General features: G+C 43.9%; 2 protein-coding genes across 4 annotated transcripts in view; both read right to left on the bottom strand.

Moving 5' to 3' along the window:
- The window catches only part of trim3b (tripartite motif containing 3b), a 32,183-nt gene extending 31,531 nt beyond the window's left edge, over positions 1-652 (bottom strand). For both annotated transcript variants that reach the window (XM_018755570.1, XM_018755573.1), the window contains exon 1: positions 505-652. The gene's annotated coding sequence lies outside the window, so the exon portion shown is untranslated. The remainder of the gene's footprint in view (positions 1-504) is intronic.
- A 2,531-nt stretch (positions 653-3,183) lies between these two features.
- Positions 3,184-11,827, bottom strand: fhdc3 (FH2 domain containing 3). Of its 2 annotated transcripts, XM_018755201.1 has the most exons (12): positions 11,759-11,827; positions 9,780-10,413; positions 8,650-8,711; positions 8,047-8,149; positions 7,656-7,741; positions 7,255-7,355; positions 6,844-6,914; positions 5,845-5,952; positions 5,665-5,735; positions 5,257-5,374; positions 4,944-5,108; positions 3,184-4,679 (listed from the first exon to the last, which is right to left on the bottom strand). In XM_018755201.1, the coding sequence occupies exons 2-12, from the start codon at positions 10,188-10,190 to the stop codon at positions 3,534-3,536; spliced, it is 2,442 nt and encodes an 813-aa protein (XP_018610717.1). In that variant the 5' UTR covers positions 10,191-10,413; positions 11,759-11,827; the 3' UTR covers positions 3,184-3,533. The 2 variants fall into 2 exon arrangements, with proteins under 2 accessions (XP_018610717.1, XP_018610718.1); XM_018755202.1 differs by lacking the exon at positions 11,759-11,827 and having other exon boundaries at positions 9,780-10,447.
- Positions 11,828-13,287: the final 1,460 nt, after the last annotated feature.

The following is a 13,287-nucleotide window of genomic DNA, read 5'->3' as shown; positions in this document are numbered from 1 at the left end:
AAAAAAAACAGTATTATTCAGTTGGACTCTTTTTTTGAACTACTTTTTGAGCGCCCTAAGTTCTTGTGAAATACAGTGGGACACTCCATCATTTTTCCCTAGAAGTTCCCCCAGTGGTTGTACACTATTTTATAATTTACCCATAATACAACTCTGTACAAGAGACAAATCTTCGCGCCCAAACACGCAGTAACGCGGGTCGTTACAATACTTACATATCCTATAATTTTGTATTGAACTTCTTTGTCCCCAATACTCAAAGGCAAAGGCATCCATTTTATCAGCTTATCTGTTTAAGAATTTTTTTTTTTTTTTAAAAAAGCAGACCTTAAACATGTCATTACATCTTAGTTGTCCTATTCACCCATGCTCGTTAATGTGCACTTACGAACCTTTTAAAAACACATTTTGTGACAATTTTAGAAAAGCGGGATGGATGAATTTTAGTTGAATTGTAGTTTCAAGAATTTTATTTCTTTTTTCCCCAAGTTCCTCACTACTTACCGAGTCATTTTGACTGTTCGTGCTTCGACTTCACTGTTCACCAGTTGTTGTTCGACATTCACAGCAGGGACGTGCTCCACCTAAACATGGAAAACACTGCGTGACAATGTTGTATTCTGACAAATTAAGCACTGTTAGTCACACGATTGTGAACTTGTCCATAAAACCTATCTCCAACATTCACATAAAAACACGCAATCTCTAAAAACGTTAAGGTACAACAAGCGAGTTCTCAGTGAGGTGTTTCAATCCGTTTTTACGGCCTCCTCCATCTACAGCGCTCTGAGGCGCGCCATCTTGTGGTAGGTTTTATTAGAGGGTGGCGCTGATGATGGTTTATGGATTCATGCTGCTTTTCTACACATCTCTACCCGGGTATTAACGCACTGTACAGTTTGATTCCTGGGCACATCCGAATTAGGATGTCTAAACAAAGGGGGATTAAAAAACACTAGTGGTTTAACTGTCGCAAAGATGAATTAAATTCAAATAAATTTCATACAGCCTGAATCCCGATTAGGAGGGAAATGATCAGCTCTGGAAGTAAAGCAGGAAACGTTTCCCTCGCGCATTTTATAAGTTATAAAATGCCGAGTCAGCCGCCATCTGCCCCCTGGTGGCCGAACCTGGAAGCTCACCTACAGCATTCGACGGTGACGTAATTCACTCATATTTAAGGCCACAGGAACGACTAAAACAGTGTTACGCGGAAAACTTTGTCTTGTGACATCAAGCTTCTGTTTTGTTATTGGTTTCATCTGTTCTTTTCCACATTTCATTTAGGAAGCTCGCGTTTTGCGGAGTAACTCATTACATTAAAGGTCTTGCATACTTTTCACTTCAAATTACATACTGGCAGTAAGCAACCACGTTTTACATGCCGCAACTTACCCGCGTAATTGTGGTGTAATTCTGGTTGTGCCTGCGTTTTAAACGCCACAGCTTGAAAAAAAATTACAAATTGTGAAGATACTTAGTTTTTTTTTTTTCCGATTAATACAGTACAACACATTAACAAGACATTGATTGCATACTTTATACACTGTATGTCTTACTATTGTCCATTACGACGACACTACTACAGCTCTTACCTGTAGTGTTACTCAAAAGCTTTTTTCAATCCTTTATTCTCTCAAAATTATTTTGTACATTCCTTTTACTTTTTACACTGATAAATTATACAAACTGTGTAGGTATGACTAATGAATTTATATTTCTGCTTGTTTTAGATGCGAGAAAACATCTTATTTCGTACTTGTGAGTCACACAAAGTCAGGCCATTAACTTAAGAAACTGTTCGAGGCTAGAGTACTGATCTCTGACCTCCGCCCCTGGCCGTTTCCCCACAAGCAGTTGAGGCGAATAGGCCGAAGAGGGCTTACCCTGTGGCAGGTGTAAGGGTGCAGCACCAGCTCCCGGTTCTTGTGGGGCTCCCTGTGAATGGACGTCCACTTGTGCAGAGACGGTTTTCGAGTCTCCTATTCAGTTTAGAGAACACTTCACATTCCTTCTCATCCGAGTTCCACCCTTTCCCTCTCTTTGAGAGCCTTTGTGCTCCATCCTCATGCCTGCTCCACCCCCCCAATCTCCTTCCCAGATCCTATTCCTCCTCTCATCACCAGTCTCCACACACACACACACACCTCTATCCCATGGGGTATGAGAGCTCTTAACAAGAGGCTACTCAACCCCTCGGGTGCTGGAGAAACTGTGGTCTACCAGCATGGACAGTTCTGCATCATTAACAACACACTTTAATATTGAGTACTGCCCCCCCGGGAGGAATGCATTTGAACACAAAATTTAATTTTGACAAACATGGTAGAGCATAGGAATGGAAGCCCCACAGTATGGTAACAATGACATGGGTTATGAAGTGGCCATGGCCATATTGCTGGAAAACAGGAAGACAGTACTTTCAGTAGCTACCCAGAAGTAACACTTTGGCTTCTGCTTAAAGTGTGTGTGTGTGTGTGTGTGTGTGTGTGTGTGTGTGTGTGTGTGTGTGTGTGTAAGAGAGAGATCTGGGCAGGGATGATTAGGTTCTATGGTGCCAGTTGTTTCAGAGGATATTATTTCACTGTGGCACCAGCCTGAATGAGATCAGGCTTGTAAATAAACACCACTTCCTAGGCAACTGGGAAAAAAGTCTGGTCCTCTTTCCAGCCCCATTGCTTACAACAGGAGCCAAGGAAACAGAGCAGCCTTCATCTGCCTTGGACGAGAAATAATGGATGAGGCAGAATGAAAACAGGCCTTGTCTGGACGACCACGTTCTCTGCCGGTACTCTGTTAACTCATCACACAGGAGCAGAAGCTCCTCCTTAAGCAGCTGACTGGCTGCACCTCCAAGATTTTTGCACCAGTAGGTGCACTTGAGCTGTGGTCACAAGTCCGGGTCAGATGTTCACCGAAGTGGTCACAGGCCCCCACCCGTATTTAAAGCAGTGATGGCCACCGCGTGCTCCAGGCTCACTCTTCCATATGAAGAGCTACACCAAATAAGACGATTCATTCACAACTTAATGGGTTCCAATTAATACTGCTTCTGAATTTGACCAAAAAAAATGTTATAGCCTTCAAAGTGTAAATTTTACTCAATGGGATTTCATGTAACAAAACCATTTAAGTTGAAAGATTGGTGAAAACCACTTTTATTTTTTTTTAAATCTGTGCATACATATATAAAACAATTTTTGACCGCATCACAAAAAGAAATACATGAAGAACAATGTAATGAACAGGAATTTCAACCTGAGATATAAATTTGAATCCATGGAAAAATGAGTTTGTGCCCTGTAAACTACGCTGTATCAATATATTCTAAAAACTGTCTAAATAAGGAGTCGGAATGGTTTGGGTACCTTCACCAATAGTAAAAACTATCCAGTTATGTCCTCCCACATGATTCGCTGATTAATAAAACCAGAGTCCAGTTTTCCCTGGTTTTAATAAAATCATTCCAAACCACAAGAGTTAAAACAAAAGCAGTTGGGGGGATAATTATGGTCTACAACCTACACAATCCTTCAGAAATCAGTGCCACAGGAATCCAGCTCACCATCACCATGGCGGCTTCCTCGCTCTCCAAGGCGCCTGAAGAAGGAAATGAAGGCTGAGCTTTCCTGCCGCTCTGTCCTTGGAACTTGTGGTTTTGAGCGTCTATGGAATAAGTGGCCCAGGCGGGAACTGGGCAGAGTCTCTGTGGCACCACCCTCAACCTGGGGGTTGGACAAGACTGCCACATCCACTGGAAGGCCCCCTTGGTTGACATCACTGGTTGGAAATAATGTAGGGGGGCTCAAGGGGGAATCCACTGCAGTGACAGACAAGAGACTATCCGCAGACTTATTTTCCCCCACAAGTGTCAGGGGAGGGGACTTGTCTCGAACTGGGGTACAAGGTATTGCTGATAGGTTATGGTGCTCATCAATGTAGGCCCAGGAAGGCGAAAGTGTCATAGCAATGGTGTGGCGTCGGGCAGATCTAGGAGTGATTTTGGGGGATGGATAGGGACTGAGGATGGTCCTAGGGCTGTTGTCTTCCTGCTGGTGATGGGAAAGTGGAAAAAGGACAGTTCCATGGGGAGATCTTGAGGTACAAAGGGGTGAGCCTTCAAGAAACAAGCTGCTTGGCCCAGGGTGGTGTGATGTCTTGCTAGGGGTCTCCCTCATCCAAAAACACTCCTCTACATTTTCTTCCACTTCCTCTTCCCCCTCCACCAAAGAGAAAGAGGTGGGCATATTGCCATTCCTCCTGGGCAGCAAACCCTGACCCCGTGGGTCACGACATTTAGGGGTCAGCTTGTCATTAATAGAGGACAATCTCTCTTGTCCTGTACTCACTCTCCACTTTTCACTTGTATCTCCAGTATGCTGTCCATCTGCTAGATCCTGGGTTGAACACCACTTGCTAAGCCATGCCTCCCGGTTATCAGCAGTCATCTCTACCTCACAGAACTCTTTCAGGCTGCTGACCACAGGCTGTGAGTGCTGCCCTGCTTTCTTACGAGATCCTTGGTTGGTCAAGAAGCTGTGCAGAAGGGCTTCCAGGGCCATACCGTCCACATCCTTGTCTGTGCCAGAGCAGGTGGCTGTGGAACGGCGCTTGGCAATGGAGCGCTGTCGCTCCTGCTGCCTCCTACGAGCCTCTGCTGCCTGATGTTCATGGTTCTCCTGCAGGAAAAATTTGCGTTTGTAGCAGTTATACAGTCAATCTAAATAACCCAAAGGTAGCTTACTAGAGCAGTCTAATTCTAGGAACCATTATACCAAAGTTGTAAGGTTATAAAGAGTTACAACTCCTTTTCTGCTTCTTTGTAATGGAAGGAACAGGTGGCCCTGCATCTTGTAAGATGAGGCTCCTGTTATCCAAACTGTTAATGTCATGGCTGAATAGAACTGAACAGCCCTTCAAGATCTTACAGGGTACAGACTCACCTTCAGGGCACGTGCAAACCTTTCACAGAAGGAATGGAAGATGGAGCAGCACTCATCCAGTTTGAAGAGGGTGGGGTCCTCACAGAAGTATTCTGCCACAGCATTGCTCACTGACCTCAGGGTCTGGAGAGAGGCCTCCACTTCAGCCAATTTAGACTGTGCTCTCTGTGGCAGCCCAAATAAATGACACATACCCATCACCACATTGTATTAATCAATACTTTAATGCAGATCAAAATTAAAAGTTTACTGCACTGACCCAACACATCATCAACAACTTCATAGGATACAGCTTGACTGCTTAGGTACACACCTTAAGGAAGCCCTCCATTTGCACCTGTAGCTCCTTCTGTTGCCTGATGATCTGCTGTGCCTCCAGAACCTTTTCCGCCTCCTTCTGGAAATCCATCTCTACTTCCTGTTTACTGATCCTAACACAAATGACAGGGCAAGCCTTTATGACAGTTCTCACAAACAAAAGTAATCAATGCCTAAATGTACCATATCTTAGCTACAACAGTTCTGTTTATAAATATAAAAAAAAACTTCTAAAAGTCAGCTGTGTTTTCAGTGACAGCTTTGAAGTCCAGACAAAGCTCACTAATCATCCAGAAGCACACAAAAAAAGCTGAAAAAGTCAGCACTACAGCTTTAGACTCATTATGAGCATGTTTAGAAATAAAAGTCAATTTAAATACATAGACACCTTTGCTAAGCTTACCTTGCTGCTTCTCCAATATGAGGAAGCTGATCTGGGAACTTCAGCAGAGAGACATCGATCTCCTGTGCTTGCTGAAGTTTTTTTAAATATAAAAAATATAAAAGGGGGGGGCGCAAGGAAGTGAGAACGATATTCATTATCATGCTATTTACAACTCAGCCAACAATTCCAGAACCTTACCATGGCCACATAATGCATCAGATTCATGCCTGGCTTGTTGGCCTTGGTGTCTACCAGCTTCAGCAGGGAAGACATCCTGAAGCCAATTGCACTTCCTGCATAGCCACCCTGTGTACCAAAACAGTTTAAAAATCAGACCATGAAGGAATGGGCAACAACCAACATCCTCCCACATACATTGACTTGTGTTCCAAACATTTTAATTACAAAAATACATTTTCCAGCTTGTAATCATTCCATTTTTTATATTTATGCCTGTTAGAGGGAAAGCACGTTGCTTCTTCATAGCCAGCTGTTAACTGGCAGGATAACACACCCAAAACAGGAGTACAAGTTGTCCTCAATTCAGCTTTTTCCACACATTTGTAGCAGTATCACGTGTTTCATTGTTGATCAGGAAGTGGAAAAAAAAAAAAAAAAACCAACCATTTAAGGGATGAATGGCATTCTTTGGATATTCTAAAATGACTTTTCATGCAGCAGTTTGACTTTTAATATGACTGTGGATTGAAGAGGCACTTAGTGAATAGGGGAGGATGGGACTTTTTTTTTTTTAAGATTGCTTTTCTGCATTTTGTAACTGAACCTAACAGTGTGTGAGAGATGGAGAGAGCATGTTGCACTGATGTATGGATGAGTGACCCATTGTAAGAAGTGTATCTAGAGGTGAAAGTCACCTTCATGAATAAGGTGTGTGGGCTGATAACACTACACAGAGTTAATTGGAAGTCACTTTGGAGAAAAGTGTCTGCTAAATATGTAAATGTAACTTGTAAAAACATGCAATGATGCATGTATTAACTTTTGCTTACATTAAAATCCTGTCAAATATAAAACTCCAATATTACAGTCAACATCAAAGTAATTTTTTTTTTTTTTTTTTTAAATGCATCACAGATGTGACCCACATGCTTAGTTTTATGCATACAAAATTTTCTGGACCACAGCAACTGATCTCTTACTACAGAAACAACCAGTAGTCCCAGTCCTTTCACTCACTGCATTCATATAGTTGCCCGCCTTCAAGACCAAGCGAATGACAGAGTGCAGATCATCGCAGTCTAGCAGTTCTGGGAATAGGACAAACACATTTGGTAAAGGACACAAATACTATCAGTGTTTGGGGGAGGGAGGAACAAAAAATTCATGAAGTGAACTGTAGTCAGTGGAAGATAATAGTACACCACAGTGCAAGTGCTAAAGAGATAAATGCAAATGTGAAGGGCTGTGTAACAATAATAAAAACATTAGATGGTCTGGAATGAACAAGCAGGGTTACATTTTCCCAAAAGCAGTTTGATGTCAAATCAGTTTGCTTTGCTGGACAACAAACAAAACTAGCTCTTGGCTTAAAAACTGGTTTCTAGGGTCACAACCTGAGTGTTTCATTCCCCAGAATGAAAATCTTACCATTTGCAGCCATGGTCATGGTTCTAATGGCCTGCTTCAAGTCTTCAATGACAGGGAAGAATTCCTCCCTGAGGACCATGACATGGATCCGCTCCTCATAGCTGTAATCAGCCATGGTAATCACAGTGAGTCGCACCCAAAGCCAGCAACAAACTCAACCCACCAGTCACAACAGCAAGGCTCAGACATGTTTGTTAAGCAACATAGGTGGAATTTTTGATCAGCAGGTGTTCACATTTTCAATCATATAAGTCAATTGTTCAAAGCCACCATTATGGGAAGTCACCAACAGCATATTCATTTTGTTCAAGTACAAAACATCAAGTAATTTCATTTGTCTGTTGAGATTTTTAAGTAATGTTATGGCCATGATTATGATAATAAAGATAAAGTAAACTCACTTCGGCACCTTTACCAACATAGTCATGAACAGATCTGCTTCGGCAAGCTGGGACAGACTGCCAGTAAATGCATGCAACACCTTCACCTGAAATCCAAAAAAGATCAGAGATACATCAAATTCACAGATGACATGTAATGTAGGCAAGCGCAATGCAATCTGACACCAGTACCTCTCTGAAGGGACTACTCAGTTGAAATGTAGATCCTTTCACTTTACTGATATTTATATGTAAAAGAGTCCATGATGTAGGCCATTTTTTTGATTTTGATGTTTTGACACAGTGGTACACGGAGTTGAAAAACTATGACCAATCATGACTGTAGCACAGCGAATGAAGGAAAAAGCTCATTATGCAGATTAAAACAAAGCAAAAGCAGAAGTCAATGTACCTCCTCCTCTTCAGGAAGTAGCTTGCACAGCTCCTTCAGTTTTCCAGTCCCAAAGGCCATCCAGTTACCTTGCCGGATGTCCTTCACCATATCCCTCACTGGCCTGCACAGCATAAAAATTAGCATAGATTTAGAATTGATTAGTCATCATTTCAGATGCTACAGTGCTTCAGAAAGCAATGCCATGTTTACCCTGATCAAAGTAAATCTAAATTAGGAGATGTGTGAAGCTGCACATGGGTTGTAGAGGCTTTTTCTTGTTTTATGGAATCTAATCCTACTGCAGATTCAAGTACAAAGCACAAAGTAATTTAAATTTACCAGTTGAGGTTAATGATAACTCCTTGTGCCATAGCTTCTATAATTGCAATTTCTTGGATATTATGAGCAAGAGACTGATCTCAAAGCTGAAACAGGTATGTAGAAGGGTGACTGAGGAAATCTCAGGTTTTCTTCTGGGTATGGGAAACCCCATGTGCTTTCACTTGCTGCAGTAGACGTGAGGGTCACCTGCCACTCAAGGACCATAGTCTGACCTTCTGATATAAGCCTATATTTTATCCATCTGGACTTACTCCCCATTGCCCGAACACTTGCTGTTACCTCTTGAACTGTTTCAGGAAAATCCCAATGTTCATGCTCCGTTTGGAACTAAGAATGGAGATCTGCAGGGAAGAAAAGAATATAATGCACGACATATTTAGCATTTGCTACAATGATGTTCAATTCAGCAACATGTGTGTGTTTCACAGAATGGTGAATATATTTTTCAACTTAAAATTAGTTTTGTGACTAATATCAACAAAAACGGCAATCCCCACAAAGGATTTCCACAAACCAATACATAAAGTGATTAAAACAGCACATTATTTGTATATCTTCCCCCTTCCAGAATTATCCTATGAGTAAACAAGGCAGGAGTTCAGTTGCTTAACTTTTGCCTGAAAATTAGGAAACGTGCAGCAACATGGCTTTTTTAAAATGGACTTTTACAGAAATCAAAAGCATACAAAGCAACACACAGTTAAATGCCAAAGCTCCAGATATCCAGAATGTCAAGGCCCACTCACAGCTGTGAAACAAGGTAGAACAAAGACATGTCACATTCTAGGATGAGTGGTCACTGCCACCTCACAGGAGACAGTATGACAACAGGAAATGGGCATTGAAAAGAGCTCCACTGCTCATTAAGCCACACTTTCAGCCTTTACACAAACTGGCAGGACATGGCAGCATGCAAATAATTTACTATTAACCTTTATTTAACTGACACCTTTGTCTAAGCTGACAGACCAGCTTTTACAATTATTTACATGTATTTATTTAGTAAATGCTTTTCTCCAAAGCAACTTCTAATGGATACCATGTAGTGTTATCAGCTCACACACTTAATTCACCAAGGTGACTTACACTGCTAGAGACACTATTTACAATGGGTCACTTATTGATCCATTTATAAAGCATGGCATGCTTACTTTATCAGTTCAGGGTAAGTATCTCAATCAAAGGTAGTACAGCAGGAATGGACCTTCAGATTGCAAGGTGAGACTTAACTACACTATCTGCTGGGCCCAGACATATGTAGTACATTAATTTGTTATAAACTGCTACTATTAGCATACATATCCTGCATTGTCACCCGTTTTCCTGGTCATTGTGGGAAATTGACCAGTCAGAGCTCACCTAACCTGCAACACGCTGACCAAGCCAATTGGGGGGGGGGGTCCACTCACCCATTCCGTTGACAGAGAAGGCAGTGAGGACCCCCACATGCTCTTCCTGAGGCTTCCCGTGCCATCCTCAGACTGCGTGGCCTCTCTACGGCTGAACAGTTCCTCAATACGCTTGGTGTCAAGCTGGAAGTCCTCCAGGGCGCGGCACGCCGTCCACACATTGCGCTTGCCTAGCACTCTGTGTCGCGGGAGGGTGTCCCAGTTGAAGCTGCGCATCCTGGACTGCCGACGAACAGTGCTGGCAAAATGGCCCCCATCGCAGCTATTGTCTGCCGCAAGAGGTCCAGGAGGCGGCGGAGGAGGAGGTGGCGGGGGTGGCTGCGGCACAGGCAACTGCCCCGAGCCTTGTCTGCCCGGCGAAGGAGAGAGACACCCCGGCTGTGCATTAAGGAATCCCACATCGCCATCCATGGCCTGGATGTCAGCAGGCCGAGACCCAACTGAAGAGAGCGGGATAGAAACGTGGCCGCGGACCGCTAACCGTGTCCCCTGCCAGTAGTGACACCCCACAGTAACACGTGCAAAGAACTATGCCAAAAGGCAAGTACAACAAAATCGACCACCCAAGCAATGCTCTGTTGGTCTTCTTGCTCCCCTTTACACTCTGAGCAGTCCCCTCTCTTCAGAAAACATCCTGCAACAAAGGGGAGGAGAGACAGTTTATCTGCAGCTTGTTAAACTCCTGTGTCAAGATGACTGGGCGTAGACTCACAGTCAGCTGAAAGGGCCACAGTACATGGGTTGGCAAAACAGCAGCCTTCACCTACGTTTATCTGTGAGGGGTGATGCAGAACACAGTGGACCGAGTGTGACCTCTGTGCAGATAGCGTTCTCAAAGCTACGTGCAGACATCACCATATTGGAGCGTTAACTTCGAGTCTGATGTATTGCAGGATGTCAAAGCTTACACCGCTTTGCATATTTGCGACGACTTCCAAATTTTGGGAGGACAGACAGGACTAGTAATTGTGCAGAAGCCTCGCCTCCCTCCAAGATAAGCAGGAAATTTGACTATTCAGTCTGAAGTCCCCCCCTTCAACAAGACACATACCAGGTCCAAGCAGAGATGACTTGCCTTACTCCAATTACACCATAAAGCAACAAGTGCAGTCAGAGGATCCCACACCACAGCCATCGTGACTTTACCAGAGTAAGACATGCACTGTTGAAGGTAGGGAAGCAGATGCACCACTACATGGTTTTTGAGGGAGCATCACTCCATCTGCACCATCCATTGTCCCTCTTCAGATTCTTCAGCTATTCCCTATTCATTAACTTACTCGCTGTGCTACCTCCCTTTCAGAACCTTAAGGTATGTGTGACGTAAGGGAACGTGGCCTGCAGTGCTGTGGGTTTGGTTGGGGCGAAGGAGGCACAGACAGCGTTCATGTCGAACGTTTTATTAGAACACCGGCACACAGGGAAATGATGCTCTCGCTCCGAGAACCCGTTTGCGTTTCTTCAAGGACCTGCACCGCTCAAGCCAGCCTTCCCATCCTACTTAGCACCCTCAGGGGCTCCTCAACACACTGGCAAACACATCACCCCATCATTACCCCCAGATGTGCCCCCACCCAGTGTTCGCACACTTACATTTCACATTTTTCCCATAATGCAACTATTTACAATAAACAAATCTTCCCGCCTAAACATGGGAACGCGGTCGTTACAGGAACTTTAAGGAATGTACTCTTTTTCTGAGCTCTTCTCTTCGCCTCTCGCCTCATCATGATCATTCATGTGCGTCCTGTTACTGAGCACACAAAACACGTGAAATGATGAAGTAGCCACGCAAAGTTCCCCTGGAGCCCCGAGGCTTTCCAGAGCAAACTGCCGGTCGGGAAAACGGGTGCGAAAGAAAAACGACCTCGCAAATAACGCGGCGCCTAACGGGGGTCTGCTGCGCGCGGAATGAGAGCGAGCGCGCGCGCGCGGAATGAGAGCGAGCGCGCGCGCGCAGAGAAATTCGGTTTACTTACCGAACCGCAAGCGGCCATTTCTTCACGCAAACTCCATCACTGCCGGTAAAAGCACGACTACAAATTCACTGCAAAGCAGGTCTCCTTTAGCGCTGCCTGAGGCCCCGCCCACAGTCCAGGGTTCGACTCACCTGCGCTGCGTCTGCGCAGCCGCCCCCCCCCATCCAGGCTTTTGTCCCCTTGGCTCGAGCAGCAGGTCGGCAAAGATCTGCGCAGTAGAAACAGAATCATTTGTTAAAGACTGCTTGAATATTATGAACTGCCTTTGTTTAGCGCTCTATAAAAATAAATTGAACCGAATCGCTCCAAATTGAACAATGGAAAAAATATTTTAAAAACATGTTTCAATACTCCTACTTTTTGGGTGCCCTAATAATGGGGCCTATTACAAAGCCCCAACCCACGTTGGGATTTAAATATACTGGTACTTTATGTTCTAGCCACACACTGTGTTTCAGTAAGCGAAAGGCTGCATGCTACTAAAAGAGATTGAAAAGAATGATATAAGTGTGTGAAGGTCAAGGTGAGAGGACACCGGAGTGTGATCTGCTGGCCTGTTTGGGGGCTATCCTCAGTGCCCTTCTGCCGATCCCATTAAGAGCTGGAGAGATACAGAACATAGAGAGCCAAGAACACTGGAGCACAAAGAGTAGTTGCAATACACATTAATATACCAGCCCTAAGGAGGCATTCAACTAGGTGATCAATTAGGAACAACAATTTGATCATACTTAAATATTATGCAGTAACGCCAAGGAAGTTTTCAGGTGAGATGGGGTCATTTACTCACACCCTCGTCAGCATTTTGCAAAGATCCCTCTGGCAGACTTTACATACGGATGGCAAAGCTCTGTCCTGTAATGTGTGGCCCTTGTAGCTCTGAAGGGGGTTCTTTTTTAATCACACACACACACACACACACACACACACATTTTCAGAGCCGCTTGTCCCATACGGGGTCGCAGGGAACCGGAGCCTACCCGGTAACACAGGGCGTAAGGCCGGAGGGGGAGGGGACACACCCAGGATGGGACGCCATCTGTCGCAGGGCACCCCAAGTGGGACTCGAACCCCAGACCCACCGGAGAGCAGGACTGTGGTCCAACCCACTGCGCCACCGCATCCCCCCTCTTTTTTAATCATTCTTTTTTTTAAAAAAAAAAAAGTTGCATCTGTTAATTCAGAGCTTGACGTTACATTTTAGTTTGCGAACTGCCTCCTAGAGTTCATACCACAAATGCTCTGCAGTATTGAGGTGAACAGCTGACAGAAATTATTGCATGTAATGTTAACTAATGTTTAGAGGTCCTGGAGATAAACTGAGTTTCTTAAACTTCTCCAGACCACAAACCCTGTCTCTAACAAGTGCTAAAAACCCATCCTAGAAAAATCTCCAGAAATAAAATGAGAAAATACAGCACTCAATTCATTGCACTGAAAATTACTTTCGTACACAATTTTCAGATAGTTTTAATTTTTATTTAGCATTCTTTTAGAATAAAATTCAATATTTTCATTATTTTCTGTAC

Source organism: Scleropages formosus, chromosome 4 (genome assembly GCF_900964775.1).
Source record: "Scleropages formosus chromosome 4, fSclFor1.1, whole genome shotgun sequence".
NCBI classification, from domain to species: Eukaryota; Metazoa; Chordata; class Actinopteri; order Osteoglossiformes; family Osteoglossidae; genus Scleropages; species Scleropages formosus.
Note: the sequence above shows the minus strand (reverse complement) of the source record. Positions and strands in the feature narration are given on the sequence as shown.

Coding starts and splice junctions, on each gene's coding strand:
- fhdc3 (XM_018755201.1), bottom strand. CDS start 10,190: ATGGATGGCGATGTGGGATTCCTTAATGCACAGCCGGGGTGTCTCTCT. Junction 8,150..8,649: donor TTCCTGAAACAGTTCAAGAG/GTAACAGCAAGT, acceptor TATGCTGTGCAG/GCCAGTGAGGGATATGGTGA. Junction 5,736..5,844: donor TGATGCATTATGTGGCCATG/GTAAGGTTCTGG, acceptor AAAAAACTTCAG/CAAGCACAGGAGATCGATGT.